The following is a 17,662-nucleotide window of genomic DNA, read 5'->3' on the forward strand; positions in this document are numbered from 1 at the left end:
TTTCTACCTTTCTACTGATATTCTTATTTGATGTGACCCTGCAATCGTATCCTTTTTCAGCACTTTAATTGTGAGTTCCTTTAAGTCTATGAACATTTCCATTATGGCTACTTTAAAGTCTTTTCTTGATAAATATGGTCACTCTGATAGGCAGTTTCTATGGCCTGCTTTTTTTTCAGTAAATGGGTCATACTTTCCTTTTCAGTATATGGGTCATACTTTCCTGTTTCTTTATATGCTCCACAGTTTGCTGTTGTTGGAATATAGATGTTTTACATAATACGTTCTGTCACCTCTAGGTGCTCCACCCTTCTGGAGCATGTTATTGTTCTCTGTGTATTTGTTTAGAGACGGACTGGACTGTTTTAGTGTTTATTCCCCTATACAAATCAAATCCCCTACATTTAGGGGAAGTTTATTCCCCTAAATCAAATCCCTTACGATTAGACAAGTGGAAGTGAGAAATAGATTTAAGGGACTAGATCTGATAGACAGAGTGCCTGATGAACTATGGACTGAGGTTCGTGACACTGTACAGGAGACAGGGATCAAGACCATCCCCATGGAAAAGAAATGCAGAAAAGCAAAATGGCTGTCTGAGGAGGCCTTACAAATAGCTGTGAAAAGAAGAAAAGCCAAAAGCAGAGGAGAAAAGGAAAGATTACCCATTTGAATGCAGAGTTCCAAAGAACAGCAAGGAGAGATAAGAAAGCCTTCCTCAGCGATCAGTGCAAAGAAAGAGAGGAAAACAGAATAGGAAAGACTAAAGAGAAAGACTTCAAGAAGATCAGAGCTACCAAGGGAACATTTCATGCAAAGATGGGCTCAATAAAGGACAGAAACGGTATGGACCTAACAGAAGCACAAGATATTAAGAAGAGGTGCCAAGAATACACAGAAGAACTGTACAAAAAAGATCTTCATGACCAAGATAATCACGATGGTGTGATCACTCACCTAGAGCCAGACGTCCTGGAATGTGAAGTCTAGTGGGCCTTAGGAAGCATCAATACGAACAAAGCTAGTGGAGGTGATGGAACTCCAGTTATTTCAAATCTTAAAGATGATGCTGTGAAAGTGCTGCACTCAATATGCCAGCAAATTTGGAAAACTCAGCAGTGGCCACAGGACTGGAAAATGTCAGTTTTCATTCCAATTCCAAAGAAAGGCAATGCCAAAGAATGCTCAAACTACTGCACAATTGCACTCATCTCACATGCTAGTAAAATAATGCTCAAAATTCTCCAAGCCAGGCTCCAGCAATACGTGAACCGTGAACTTCTTGATGTTCAAGCTGGTTTTAGAAAAGGCAGAGGAACCAGAGATCAAATTGCCAACATCCGCTGGATCATGGAAAAAGCAAGAGAGTACCAGAAAAACATCTATTTCTGCTTTATTGACTATGCCAAAGCCTTTGACTATGTGGATCACAATAAACTGTGGAAAATTCTGAAGGAGATGGGAATACCAGACCACCTGACCTTTCTCTTGAGAAACCTATATCCAGGTCAGGAAGCAACAGTTAGAACTGGACATGGAACAACAGACTGGTTCCAAATAGGAAAAGGAGTACGTCAAGGCTGTATATTGTCACCCTGCTTATTTAACTTATATGCATAGTACATCATGAGAAACGCTGGGCTGGATGAAGCACAAGCTGGAATCAAGATTGGCCGGAGAAATATCAATAACCTCAGATATGCAGATGACACCACCCTTATGGCAGAGAGTGAAGAACTAAAGAGCCTCTTTATGAAAGTGAAAGAGGAGACTGAAAAAGTTGGCTTAAAGCTCAACATTCAGAAAACAAAGATCATGGCATCTGGTCCCATCACTTCATGGGAAATAGCTGGGGAAACAGTAGAAACAGAGGCCGACTTTATTCTGGGGGGCTCCAAAATCACTGCAGATGGTGACTGCAGCTATGAAATAAAAAGACGCTTACTCCTTGGGAGAAAAGTTATGACCAACTTAGACAGCATATTAACAAGCAGAGATGTTACTCTGCCAACAAAGGTCCGTCTAGCCAAGGCTATGGTTTTTCCAGTGGTCATGTATGGATGTGAGAGTGGGACTATAAAGAAAGCTGAGCGCTGAAGAATTGATGCTTTTGAACTGTGGTGCTGGAGAAGACTCAAGAGTCCCTTGGACTGCAAGGGACTCCAACCGGTGCATCCTAAAGGAGATCAGTCCTGAGTGTTCATTGGAAGGACTGATGCTGAAGCTGAAATACTTTGGCCACCTGATGCAAAGAGCGGACTCATTTGAAAAGACCCTGAGAAAGATTGGGAAAGACTGAAGGCAGGAGGAGAATGGGCCGACAGAGGATGAGATGGTTGGATGGCATCACCGACTAGATGGACATGAGTTTGAGTAAACTCCGGCAGTTAGTGATGGACAGGGAGGCCTGGCGTGCTGCAGTCCATGGGGTCGCAAAGAGTCGGACACGACTAAGCTACTGAACTGAACTGAACTCCCCTATAAATAGTGATCAACTTCTGATGCTATTCCTCAGGGAGGCACATATCCTTGTTACATCCACAATTACCATCAGATCACTGGATCACCATGGTTTGGGTAGAGCTCTCTTCCTGTCTTTCTTTAACCATGCCCAGGTGTTAAAATCCAAAAATTTTGGCTGGTTGCTCTACTATTTTCAACAATGCCCTACAGCATGAACTGGTCTATAAACAATCTAATCAAATTCTCGTTCCTTTGAAGGAACAGTTTCTGAGATCAGTGTTTGATTTTTTTTCTGACCTTAGAAGGCTCTTGTGATGTTCTATTCCCTGGTTCTTGCCTGCAAACTAGCGGGCTTATATTTAGCCTGCTCAAATCTCCTCTGAAATGCCTTTTACCACAACCTCCACTGTTTTCATGAGTGCCTTCAGGCTTAAACTTCTTCATTCTCTGTTGCAAATGAAGTCAGTTCCTATGGGAAGAAATTAGGAGCTAAATGTGTTGTGGTCTGTTTCTCCCTCTGGACAAATCTCTGAGGCAGGACTCTGAAGCTAGGCGTGGGGACAATGGCAAAGCTTTCTTTGAGTAACGCTCCCTTCTCTAGGAGCAGAGTTCAGTGCAGAGAAAGGGCGCAGATTCTAAATTGTCCCTGCTTGCCTCTCTTGAGATGACCTACTAGTTTATAACATAAAGCAAGAATGAGCTGGGTCCCAGTATTCTCAGTGTGCCTCACTCAAACTCTACAAGTATGAGTTGGGCAGACAAAGGAGTCCTCACTGTTCAACTGCTCTAACCCACGACTTAGCAACAGCAATAGGTAGCTGGAGCAGGATGAGAAATGTTTATGTCCCGTTCCTCCGGGAAGAAATCCATTAGTCTAGGTGAAAAGGGAAGGCCAGAGGGCAGGCCTGTGGTCTTGGCTGGAGTAACCTTGCTGAGTTGGAATCTCCACCTTGCTGAGTTGGCTAGAGGGGAAGAAGGAAGTAGCACTGGCTTAAAGACCACAAGCTCTCTTATTTCTTACCAAATTTTCATAGATGTTCTTGAATAAATGTTTCTTCAGTTGCTGTTCACCCTCAGAACCATTTCCAGAGACTTGAAATGGCTGGAGTTTAGGGGTTTTTTAAAATTACTTTCACCAGTTTCACTGGGGAGGGCAGCACAGTGTCTCACATTCTCCTGCCAGCAGTCGATCAACCACTTGTTCTATTACACGGAGGTAAAGGAGGTAAAGGAAGCAAAGTGCTAGGGCTCTCCATGCGCTTTCTCATTTAATCATCACAACTACAAGGGAGATGTTACAGATCTGACTTTATAGGCCATGAATGTGAGTCCTGGAATCCAAGTAAAAAAGCAAATAGGCGGCAACAATGTGATTCAAAACCAGGTATAGCTGCCTCCAAAGCGCATATTCTTGATTAAACCCATCCCTTCATCTTTGATACAGATACTTTTAAAACTAGACCTCATGAGACACTTCTCTCCTTGTGTAGGCACAGTCCTTTCTTTTGGTAACAGCAATTTCTTCCTCCTCCAGATCTTTTATAATAATACCATGAAAAGTACTATTCTATTTCCTCATGCCATGAGCTATGTTCCCACAAAGAATCTACGAACAGGGCATTGTTATCTATTCTATACTTTTGAAATCTGTTTTCTAAGGAGCAAGGTAGATCTAATGTACACTGTGCTTGGTTCTTTGATTATTATGAATGTTAAGATGACAAGGTCTCTTTGCTCTCAAGATTACCATTATACATAAGTAGATACAAAGCCAAGTGAAAACGTCATTAGGAAATGATACCTCTTTTTAAAAAGACTCACACTTATTTTGAAGATTATTAGATATAAAATTGATCAGCTTTCAGTTTAACATATCAAAAAATCTTCGGTCACAACTCCCCAGTCACTAATTAGAAAATGCCACTTAATGGTGATTTCATGCTTTTTAATATATATTAGGCACTTAGCAAGTGCCAATGTTTTAAAAATTAAAAAAGTTCTTACCATCCAGACTTAAACCAAATCAAAATCTAAAAAAACAAACTAGATAAACCTAAAATACATAAGAAACCCTTTTCTATATTCACATGCCAAAAAGAAAATTTAAAAATAAAAAGACATGTCAATCTAGGTTTGAAAGTTTAGTCTTTATTTGGCTCCATTTATCACAGCTACCAAAAGAAAAATTGAGGGGGGCCAGTTTTTACCACCTCAAAATGACATATTTCCTGGTAACAAATTCTCCAGCTTAATTCTAATGTTGTGCTAAGTGTTAGAGGAAAAAAAACCAACACACAGTTACTGAACACAAAACCTCCTAAATTATAAGAATCATCAAAGAAACTGTGAACACATGGTAAGGAATACAGTTACATGTCATATTTAAGTGAATGTTAAAGAATGAGTTAGGGTGAGACTGTTCACTCTGAGAGACTCTTTCATATACAACAGGGGCCCACCCACCACATTTGAAGGGGTTCTGTCACATACTGTCACCCCAACTAGAATCTGGCAATAGGAAAGACCCTCATGTTCACAGAAATGTTTTGTTTTTGAAGATCTTTAATCTCAACTGTCAACACCTGACCGAAACAAACAAACCACCTTTGCTAAGGAAACAAAGATGGTGAGAACTTTAAGAGGTGACTCCAAAATCATTAAAATTGCTTTGCTGGTAGAAGACGACAGCACTGAAGGGCAGCATCAAGTGACAGCTGTTCAAGTGAAAAGGCACTGAACAGCTATTTGAAGTTTGCCATGCTACGCTCAACTGCTGTTTAAAGAATGCAATAAATGTACTTACCAAATATTTCCCCTCCACTAGCATATTCTGTCACCAGATAAATCATCCGCTCTGTCTCCATGACCTGGTGCAAAGGCAGGAAAATGACAGTGACACAAGTGACAGGCTGACGGCACAGGGGCAGAGACTAACAGCTCTTTCTCTTGTCGTGTGAAGTGTTAACAACCATTCTACCTAAAGGAGACTTCAAACTTGCAGAGCTGGGAGGGAACAGATATAAATGCCATGAAGAAGGGGGGAAACAGGTATTCCTCCAAGTTCTTAAAAGTAGGAAATATTTACTACTTGAGGGAGTCAGTCCTTGCATTGTCCCAGCAGGCCTCGGCAATCTTTTAAGCTCCACAAAGAGACACAAAGACACTGCCAAGAACCAAAAAGTTCACATTTGGTCACTTGGAAGTTTTGGATCATTGATCACTTGAAGCTCAAAAATGTCCCTCCCAAAACCCAACCAAAATAAAACTCAGGGAGAACAACTGGAATCACTTAAGAACTACACAGATATTACATATAGCTGTGCTCTTTAAAAAATGGAAATGACAACTTTCCATTCAACAACCTCAAAGATATAAACTACTCATTTGTATTTTAATATTAGTCTTTATTTTACTACTTTTCTAAAAACTTGTGGTGTGTTATCAGTTCCTTCCTCCTTTTTACTTTTGTCAAATATTTATTACAGTATTAATGTATAAGTATAAATGTTCATTATAAACATTTTAAATACCTAGTATATAAACAAAAGACCAAAGGGTTTCCTCTGTCTAAGCCCTTCCATTTTATTCCCCAGAGGACACTCTGTTAATAGTTTATTTTATATCATTCTACGGTAGTGGTATCCAACAGAAATACTATGTGAGTCTCACATACAATTTTAACTCTTCTAGTAGCACATTAAAAAAATAAAAAGGTGAAATTAATTCTAATATTATATTTTATTATCAATATTATTTCACACACTTTTAATTGTAAACAGCTCCAGTTTTTATATTTAAATTAATATTAAATAAAAGTAAAAATCCAGTTCCTCATTCACGCGAGCCACATGTTAACACACAACCACGTGTGGCCAGTGACTATCAAAGTGGGCAATACAGTTCTACACTTCACTACACTTGACAGTTAATTATTTCGTCAAATCATTCCCTAGTCATTTTGACATCTCTATACATTAATACCATTATAACAATAGATCTAGCTCTTCTTTTAAATGGTTTCATAGTACTCCAATGTATGTATACAGATTATTTTAATTTTTCAATGTAACAACTGTCATTTTTCTCACTTTAACTTAAAAACTCTCTACAGACTGGTGATACTAGCCCACTGTTACATGTATTGCTTCCAAGCTCTCTATATGTTGGCTCATGTAACAAAAAGTAAGTATCCTGAACATAAGTGTTAAGGAAAAATGAAACAAAAAAAAAATGTCATATTGTATATCTCCTTTGTACCAGGCCTTTTATGGACTTCCCTGGTGGTTCAGACAGTAAAGTGTCTGTCTACAACGCGGGAGACCTGGGTTGGATCCCTGGGTGGGGAAGATTCCCTAGAGAAGGAAGTGGCAACCCACTCCAGTGCTCTTGCCTAGAAAATCCCATGGATGGAGGAGCCTGGTGCAGGCTACTGTCCACGGGGTCACAAAGAGTTGGACATGACTTCACTTTCACTTTATTGACTGTAAATTTTTAAATTTTTTAAAATTTTGTTGAAGTAGAGTTGATTTACAATGTTGTGTTTAACTTTAGACTATTATTTTTTTTATTTTTAAGCTTTTCAGGAGTTCAAAAACTTCCCTATATAGTTATCTAAATTTGGTTCACTCTGGAAGCCCAAGGAGACTGAAGCTTTAGCAAATGACATAAAAACTACCTTAATACACACTCACCTTGGCAGCTCAGAATCTCCCATTAACAATATTAGCTGCCAGACAGCAAAATTAAAGCCTAAAAGAGGGCAATGTTCAAAGCCAGGGTTGAAAGTCTCCAAATCTGAAAGGCTAATGAAATCCTGGGTAATAAAGGTAAACCTGCAGATTTCAGTGATAAGGTTAATACCTGTAAGTCAACCTCTTAAGGAAAGTCAGCCTTTATAATGAGCTCTACAACTATTAAAAGATGACTTATTTTAAAAAGTGAGGTCAAGAAGTTTACTGTCTGTCAGGATAGGAAGGAAGCATCAGCTCTGAACTTGCAGACACAGCTCTTCAGGCAACCCCAGGAAGCTTTCATGGGTTTCCTTCTCAGGCACAACAGAGGTGTTGCTCAATCTAACTTTGTGTGATAAACTTTCAACAATCCTGCTCCTGCTGATCTAATTCATTTCATGATGTGAGCAGGTGACGCCAGACAAGAGCCCTAATGCTATGGTCTTAAACATACATTAATATCACTACATGCTTTCTTTTCCATAAAAGCAGCAGACTGAAAGTTTGCCTGTTGTGCCTCAGATGTACTCTTTCCACTTTTACACATGATCCCAGGTCTGGGCCAGTAACCATTTACTGCAGACTAACAGCAGCAAACGAACTGAGTGGGTGGCCACTTCCTGCAGAACGAGGTGTTGGCTGTTCTGGTAGAGAGCAGTGAGCAGGGCTGGCCTCATACACAGGCAGGGCTCATGGTTGCCAACACACTGCAATTCGAGAAGCATCCCAAAGCCCCACCTCTCCCAAAATATCTCTTCCACCCGCCTGCTAAGGCAAGGTCCTCCTCTCCTATCTGGCTTAAAATTCCAGCCATTAGATACACTGCTTTTGCAGTAAGGCTAGGGAATCACTTTTGATGATGGCATGAAATATGCATGCCTCCTGGGAAGCTAAGTAAAGTAGAATAGAAAATTCTGCCATTACGCGGAGTCAATCTGATGGTTGGGCTTCCGGGGTGGCTCAGATGGTAAAGAATCCGCCTGCAATGTGGGAGACCTGGGTTCAATACCTGGGTTGAGAAGCCCCTGAAGGAGGGCATGGCAACCCACTTCAGTATTCTTGCTTGGAGAATCCCCATGGACAGAGCAGTCTGGCAGGCTACAGTCCACGGGGTTGCAAAGAGTCGGACATGACTGAGGGACTAAGCACACAAACACAATCTCCTGGTTATCAAAGTAATCAAGTGCAACCTTAGAAAAACTATGTCTGGGACCCTATTAGAGTTGAAAGGAGATAGGTTCGACTGGTACAACAAGCCACACTGAAAATATCCTTTGTGATAATTCATAAAATGATCACAGACATTGGTATTTCAATAATGCTGTGAAAGTTAATATTATTTTAGTCTCTTTAAATTCTCTGTTCCTTTTGGGTTTCCCATTATGCTTTAGGATTCTGATCTAAATAAATAGGTTCTCATCATCTTCTAAATAATCTTTTTGGGTAACTCTAAGAATGGCATCCAAGCTTACCTAGGTAAGCTAGAGCTTACTAGTAAATCCCCAGGGGAAACTGAAGTACTGAGTTGGGGGATAATAGGGTGGGGAAATAGTAGGATGAACATATGAACATAGAAAAAAAAAAGTTGCAGATGTTCACCCACCCACCTTCTCTTCAAAAGTAACCACAGACACAAGTGACCACCCTGGGTTCTTTGTTGCCCTGCACCACACCACTAGGGATCCTACCTGGTAAAGCCTGATAATGTGGGGGTGGCAAAGCATCTTCATAATTTGAACTTCTCGGAAAATCTTCTTCAAGTTTTCTTCATCCAGCTGGGTCTTATCAATGATCTTGATAGCAACCTGACAACAGAGAAAGAAAATTCACTCATGCATTATTAAAAAGCATTTACTAAGGAAAATTAAATCCACTTTAAAACATATTCCACAAAATACAAATTGCCATTATCTTGTTTACAGGATGTCAATGAAGAAAATAAATTTACTCTTTTTAAACAGACAGGAAATGGATTCCTAGCAAGTTGGTCTCAAAGGAACAGACTCCAAAAGCTAATGGGTCTTCTGCCATTTCTTAAATTGCTCCTATAGTAAAACCCCAGAACAAAATACTTCATTACCCTACAGATGCGGTTGCAATCTAGGCAAATCATGCTTTGGTGCAGAGAATGATATGCAGGGCTTCTTATTAAAACAAGAAGCTTATATGATAAGTAAATGATGACTTGGTAAGGTCTGACTAGAAGTTCCACAGGCACATCCCACATCTCAGGAGGTGCTTCTATAATCCAGTAACAGTGAGAGTAGTAAGGGCGGTGGTGGCGATGGCAACAGCAATTACTATACACTGAACTATATACTATATATATACTCTACATTATATATAGACAATTACTATATACTATATAAGTATATACTACATGTATACTCTATATTACATATAGACAATTACTATATACTATATAACTATATACTATATGTATACTCTATATTGCATATAGACAATTACTATATACTATATAACTATATACTATATGTATACTCTATATTACATATAGACAATTACTATAGACTATATAACTATATACTATATGTATACTCTATATTGCATATAGACAATTACTATATACTATATAACTATATACTATATGTATACTCTATATTACATATAGACAATTACTATATACTATTTATTACTATATATATATACACACACACACACTATATACTGAACACTTACTATATGCCAGTATATATATATACTATATAATCTTTAGTGCTTTGTAAATACTAACTCATTCAAACCTTACAACACTCCATATTATTATCAACCCTGTTTTACAAATATGGAACCTGAGACACATAGAGATTCAGTAATTACCCAGGACTAAGTAATGGAAGGACTGATGCTGAAGCTGAAACTCCAATACTTTGGCCACCTCATGCAAAGAGTTGACTCATTGGAAAAGAACCTGATGCTAGGAGGGATTGGGGGCAGGAGGAGAAGGGGACGACAGAGGATAAGATGGCTGGATGGCATCACTGACTTGATGGACCTGAGTCTGAATGAACTCCGGGAGTTGGTGATGGACAGGGAGGCCTGGCGTGCTGCGATTCATGGGGTCGCACAGAGTCGGACACGACTGAGCGACTGAACTGAACTGAAGTAATTTATAGCTAGTATGAGGTAGACCGAAGAATGAAGCCCAGGTAGCTCAGCTTTAGAATCAAATTCTTGATGATAATCCTAAAAAAATCTTTAGGAGATCTTTCTATGCTGTATATATACAGCTTCAGCATAAAACATCTTTCTACTTTGCTCGTAATTCTTAAGTTACTCAGCAGCACACATTTAAAAACAGAATAAATGATGAAAGACATTTTTAATCTACTAAATCTAAACTTCCTCATTATTCTTAAATATTCAAAATATTGGGTTGCCCCCAAATATCTCTATGTCTTTTTCAACTACTCAATCAGGATGTACTCAACAAATATTAGCTGGATGAAGGATAAGGGCTACGCAAATTTAGCACTTTCAATTCCTAAAATTACATGGGTCTATACACTGGGGGAGGAAAAGAAAATTTACACTTATTGAGAAAAAAAAGATAAAGAAAACCAGGGAAGCAAAGATGTCAATAATAAAAAAGTTCAGCCCAAATAAATAAAGACAGAATGGAACCATACATAGTAAGTGATTCAAATGTAAGAAAGACAGCACAACAGTAACTTTGTTTGGGGTTGTTTCTGCTGTTAGGTGAAGGACTAATGGAAGGAAGGCACAAGCAGAGCAATTCCAGCTCAACTCTGAGTTAAGCTCTGCCTTGAACATGGAATGTGATAAAATGAGGTGGATGTCGCTTGAGCTACGAAGATTAACCAGACACAGCCTTCACTTCAGGTACCTCACAATCGAGTAGAGAAGACAGACATATGTGAAACAGCCAACCACACAGCACTGGAAATACAATAAATAAAGCTTTGTACATGGTATAAGTAGAACAGAGGACAAAGTATGACCTTCACCTGGGGGAGAAAAAGTAAACACAGGTAAAGACTTCACAAAGAAGAGAGAACCTGAGAAGACACAGAATTGAGATGGGCAGAAAAGAGGGAAAAGAATTTTATAAGGAGCAATAGCACAAACATTAACAAATCTCACCAGCTAACTGATCTTCTAATAAGTTGTCCTGAATCCTACGGCCCCTAACCACTAGCATTTCTTCTTCCCATCACTGTGCAAGACCACATATAGGACCTTAATGCCAGCAATTAGTCTGGCATCTGCAGCTGGTTCTCTAAGAACAATTCCCAAAACAACAGCAACAAAAATCACAGTAGAGACAGGAGCCTGGCAGGCTACAGGCCATAGGTTCGCAACAGTCAGTCACAACTGAGTGACTAACACATTCACTTTGTTCACAATCTTAGAAGTAAATTCAGAGAGATTTTAATATATAAAAGCATCAAGTCCCTGCCTACTTTATAGTGAGATTTAAGCTTCCACAAGACACAGGGAGGCGAAGTTTTGCCTAGCAGCTAAACATGGTGTCAAGCTGACTGGGATCAAAATCTTGGATTTGTCTGGTAACATATAACCAAGTTATTTAATTTTCCCATGGCTCCTTATCTATAAAGTGTAGGCAACAGTAGAAGCCACTTTAAAGGTTACTGATGATTAACTAAGCTAATGAATGCAACCTTCTTATATAACGCCTGGCATGCAATATACATTCGTTACAGGTACTGCTTTTGTTATTATTTCCTTTTTTTCTGGAATCAAGCCTTAAATGTTAGGCATTTTTTGGCAAGGATTAGATTTGCTTCACTAAGTGACCATAGTCCTGGATCTGCAACACATCAACTCCTTTCTTAAGGGATGAGTTGGGGGACCTAGTAGCAAAATAGCTAACAATTTGTGGGCAGCATTTAGAACAGGCTGCTTCCAGCTGATGTGGGAAGAACATGGAAGAAACAGAACTGGGAAGAAAATGCATTTCATTCAGCAAAGTCAGACTGAGCCACAAGACGGAACCCACAGCAAGACCTGATCCTGAAGGCTATGTCAAAGAGAGGGAGGGAGCTGCTTCCTCAAGGCAGGTTGGGCCCCCTTCCATCCATGCTAAGTAGCTAACACAAGAGAGGAGGCCACAGGACTACTCTGCACGGGCACCTAATGGGACCACTTACTAACAGAGACGGCAACTTCCTTTCACTTAGCTCCTACCTTAGCTGCAAACTGAGGAGTAGAAGTTTTCTACATAGCAATACCTTAAAAAAAAATACCAGTGAAACAGAGAAACTACCAAGTCAGAGAGCAGGTAGCTGGCAAGCAGGTAGTTCTAATTATTTCAAGACTACTTGAAGAGACCAATGACCATAAATTTTCACTGTTACAGATTATTGGAGGCTATATAATAAAGGCTTTAAAAGTAGTACATACTAGTTACTTGAAAAATAAAGTGTGTCAATAACAAAAGGTAAATGGGCAGGTAAACAGAAGATAAGACTCTCAAAGAATGTTTTTAGATCAGTGTTAAAAATCTATGAATCACATACTTGCACATACATATGAAAAGCATAACAAATAAAGAGGGAAACTTCCAACACATTACCAGCAGACCAGATATTTCTTAAGTTTGACTACTCTACACAGAATCCTTTCATCCTGCAAAGAGCATGATCTTGTGAATTGACAATAGTAATTATTAAACATGGTATTATATCAAATATGTTGCTAAAGAGATACAGATTATTGGGAGTCCTTAAGAATTTCCTTACCCAATATATTTCCATTCAACAAATTTCTTTTTTAATACACAGGTGGTATAAGAAAAAGTTAAACTTATAATGTGCCAAATTTAAAGTCCTAGTTCTTTATTCATTCTAGAAGGGGAAAACAGCCATTTCCTCCTGTTCTCACTTCTAAACCACAGTTCCTTTAACTCTTACCTAATTTTTCTAAGTGCAGTAATGCTCTTAGGGAATGAAGTTCAAGAAAACAGTGTTTTCCTCACAACAGGCAATAATTCACTCACATACCCTGATGTCATATTCACAGGCAAGATAAGGTGACAATAAAAGCCAATGAGCCATGAAAAGGTTCAGTGTTAAGGTCAAAACAAATCACCTTTCCTCCTTACCCATCAGAAATAAGCAGGTCTCTTCACTCAGGGACATGCTACAACTAATGAGCAGCTTAAAAAAAAAGAAACTACTTAGGAAGAAAACGCAAAGACCACAGTTGCTAAAATTCCTCCAAAAAGAGAAAGAGCACTCTCTCAAACTAGTACACAGACGCACGCGTAATCATTTCACAGGATACAGTAAAAAACTGAACGCTTTTAAGAAGGTAAGAGAAAACATTATAACAGTGCAGAGAAAGATTTTTTTAATTTTTATTTTTTTCTGTATTCTTTTATGAAAAGAAGTCTCCTCTCATTGAAATGCACTAACATTTAGGCATTTTGCCATTGTTAATTATTTTTAAGAGGCTGTCTTTATATTAACTTCTATAGCTAAGTTTGTATTCTCTTATTTACACAACAAAGCTTATCTAGTATCTAGATTACTCTCAGCTCAGGTCTAGAATCATTTTATGGTTTAGATTAGTGCTGTGCAATGGAGTAGACACCAGTCACATGTAACTACTGAGCACTTGAAATGTGGCTAGTTCAAACTGATATGCTATACATGCAAAAATACATATCAGATTTCAAAGTCTTAACAATAAAAAGGGAATGAAACTATCTCACTGATAATTTTTACATTGATTACATGTAGAAAGAATATTTTGGATATACCAGGCTAAATAAAATATATTATTAAACCTAATTTCAATAAAAAGGCAACCCTATGGAATGGGAAATATATTTACAAGTCACATATCTGATAAGGAGTTAATATCCAAAATATAGAAGGAATTCATACAACTCAGGTAAAGAAAAAAAAAATCCAATTTAAAGATAGGCAAAGGACCTAAACAGATATGCTTTCAACGAAGACATACAAATGGCCAACAGGTACATGAAAAGGGATTCAACATCACTAGTCATCAGGGAAATGCAAATCAAAACCACAATGATACCACTTCCTGCCTGTTAGGACGTCTACCATCAAAAAGGACAAGATAACAAACGCCAGCAAGGAAATGGAGAAAAGGGAACACTTATACACTGTTGGTGGGAATATAAACTGGTACAGCCACTATGAAAACAGTATGGAGGTTCCTCAAGAATAAAAAGTAAAACTACCAGCAATCCAACTTCCGAGTATATATCCAAAGAAAACAAAATCATTATTTCAAAGAGATTGTCTTGCAATGTTCACTCAATACCCAAAGTATTAAAATTACCTAAGTGTCCATCAACAGATGAATGATTTAATAAAATCTGGTGTATGTATACCACAGAATATTATCGGGCCTTAGAAAAGAAGAAAATATCTGTCATTTGCAACAAATGGATGAACCTGGGAGGCCATTATGCCAAGTGCCATTATGCCATTTGCCAAAGCCAAACACCACATTATCGCACAGGATCACTTATGTGTAAAATCTTTAAAAAGGAAGAAAGAGCCAAAGTCATAGAAACAGCAAGTAGAAAAGTGGCTGCCAGAGGCTGAGGAGTGAGGAAAATAGGGAGAGGTTGGTAAAAGGGTGCAATCTTTCAGTTATAAAATGAATAAGGTCTGAGGATCTAATGTAAAAAATGGTGACTACAGCTGATACTATGGTATTGTATAACTGAAATTTGTTGAGAGTAGAACTTAAATATTCCCACCTATTAGGAAGAAAAGATAACTATGTCAGATGATAGATATGGTAATTAACTCAACTGGAGTAAATCCTTTCACAATATATACATTTCAAAACATCATATTGTATACTTTGTCAATTATACTTCAATAAAACTGAAGGGAACCTAATTAATATCACAAGTCTTTAGTTTTGAAAATATGATTACTCTAAAATTAAAATTATATAGGTGGCTTTCATTTCATTGGACAGCACTGCTCTAGATAATGCCAATAAGCCATCAGTTAAAGCAGATATTCTACGAAAATGACTTCTGAAATACTTGACCCAATACTGAGACTTGCCAGTCACCCATCTCGAAGAAACTTGGCAGGCTACAAGGAACTCAATGCTCCAACACCACCCTGGGCAGAATCTTAAATAAGGTCTCAAAAGCTGCATTCCAAGAACCCAATTTAATTCCATTAAAAGATGTTTACTGAATAACTGCCTGGCTTAAGGCAACACACTTGCACAGCTCACCAGCAGCTACTGATACTCCCAACTGGGATTCTGTGAGAGAAGGGAAGTCCCACACTCAGCTGCACAGCAGTTCTCAAAGTTTTTGGTCTCAGGATTCCTTCTTTTAAATATTACTGAGAACCTTCAAAGAAGGGTTGTTCATATGTGTAGTATCTATTAATATTTACTTAGAAATTGGGTTAAAATTAAAATCAGAAATTAGAACAGAAAATTTTAAGACAGAAGAATACCCAAACACACATTTCACCAGCCGTCAGGGTAATCAGATCATCAAACATCATGTAGTCTTTTGAAATCTCCACTATGTAACTGTAAGAGAATGACAGTGAAAAATAAAAATAATGTTTGAATATTTATAAAACAGTTTTGACCTTGGGGACTCACTAAAAGAATTTGGGGACTCACTGAAAGAATTTTGGAAACTCTGGGGTCCTTGGATCAAATACTGAGAACAATAAGGCATTGTATGTAATGAATTAACTTCTCTCCTATAAACCTAGAATGGTACCACCTTTGGGAAAACTGAGAAAATCGTCAATTTTTTTTTTTTTCCTGTTGGACTTAATTCTTTCCATAAGGCCTAATTCATTCCCAGTTGAAATGGCTCTAGAAAAGGAATTTATTAAATGTCTTTACAATCAGCCTTGATAAAAAGCTTTTTTTCTTTTAAACTTACTAGAAAATAGAACTGTCATCAGGAAAACAGGTTTAAAGAAACCCCAAACCACCACAGACTACAGAAATCAGACTAAAAGGTTAAACCCACAAGGGGTTCCCTTGTGGCTCAGCTAGTAAAAATCGGCCTGCAATGTGGGAGACCTGGGTTCAGTCCCTGGGTTGGGAAGATTGCCTGGTGAAGGGAAAGGCTACCCATGCCAGTATTCTGGCCTGGAGAATTCCTGGACTGTATAGCCCATGGGGTCTCAAAGAGTCGGACACGACTGAGCAACTTTCACTTCTCTTTATAGTCTAGTGCTAGGCACTAAAGGGCCAGGATTAAAGATGTACCACGTGGCCACATTGAGGATATAGGCTGTTCATATTCTTGGGGAGACCCTCACCTTTACACTGGAACCAATCAAGGATTTCGTATTTTAGTTTATAAGAAAGAAATCAAGTACTAAGGGGCAAAGCAAAGATATGCATTTGAAAAGAACTCGTTACTCTATCCATTTCACACATCATCACAACTGTTTTAGAGAAAATATGCAGCTGTCAAGCCTAAGAATGGTTGAGCCATCAGGATTCCAGCCAACTCCAGATAGGAGGGCTCGACAGGACCACTGAAGATAAGATTTTAGTCAGTTCTCAATGAACCGCAAAGGAAATACAGTTGACCCTCGAACAATGTGGCTTTGAACTGCTCAGGACCACTTATACATGAATTTTTTTTCAACAGTAAAAACTACAGTTCTAAACAATAAACTGTGGGAAATTCTAAAAGAGATGGGAATACCAGACCACCTGACCTGCCTCTTGAGAAACCTATATGGAGGTCAGGAAGCAACAGTTAGAACTGGACATGGAACAACAGACTGGTTCCAAATAGGAAAAGGAGTACGTCAAGGCTGTATATTGTCACCCTGCTTATTTAACTTACATACACAGTACATCATGAGAAACGCTGGGCTGGAAGAAGCACAAGCTGGAATCAAGATTGCCCGGAGAAATATCAATAACCTCAGATATGCAGATGACACCACCGTTATGGCAGAAAGTGAAGAGGAACTAAAAAGCCTCTTGATAAAAGTGAAAGAGGAGAGTGAAAAAGTTGGCTTAAAGCTCAACATTCAGAAAACGAAGATCATGGCATCCGTTCCCATCACTTCATGGGAAATAGATGGGGAAACAGTGGAAACAGTGTCAGACTTTATTTTTCTGGGTTCCAAAATCACTGCAGATGGTGACTGCAGCCATGAAATTAAAAGACACTTACTCCTTGGAAGGAAAGTTATGATCAACCTAGACCAACCAACCATATTCAAAAGCAGAGACATTACTTTGTCAACAAAGGTCCGTCTAGTCAAGGCTATGGTTATTCCTGTGGTCATGTATGGATGTGAGAGTTGGACTGTGAAGAAAGCTGAGTGCTGAAGAATTGATGCTTTTGAACTGTGGTGTTGGAGAAGACTCTTGAGAGTCCCTTGGACTGCAAGGAGATCCAACCAGTCCATCCTACAGGAGATCAGTCCTGGGTGTTCATTGGAAGGACTGATGCTGAAGCTGAA

At 38.7% G+C, this 17,662-nt stretch overlaps 1 protein-coding gene across 4 annotated transcripts in view; it reads right to left on the reverse strand.

Moving 5' to 3' along the window:
- Nucleotides 1–17,662, reverse strand: part of SIK3 (SIK family kinase 3) — a 264,492-nt gene that overhangs the window by 108,035 nt on the left and 138,795 nt on the right. For all 4 annotated transcript variants that reach the window (XM_070803474.1, XM_070803472.1, XM_070803473.1 and 1 more), the window contains exons 2-3: nt 8,882–8,998; nt 5,267–5,330 (exon numbers count right to left, since the gene is read on the reverse strand). In XM_070803474.1, coding sequence (XP_070659575.1) covers nt 5,267–5,330; nt 8,882–8,998 — 181 coding nt within the window. The remainder of the gene's footprint in view (nt 1–5,266; nt 5,331–8,881; nt 8,999–17,662) is intronic.

Source organism: Bos indicus, chromosome 15 (genome assembly GCF_029378745.1).
Source record: "Bos indicus isolate NIAB-ARS_2022 breed Sahiwal x Tharparkar chromosome 15, NIAB-ARS_B.indTharparkar_mat_pri_1.0, whole genome shotgun sequence".
Taxonomy (NCBI): Eukaryota; Metazoa; Chordata; class Mammalia; order Artiodactyla; family Bovidae; genus Bos; species Bos indicus.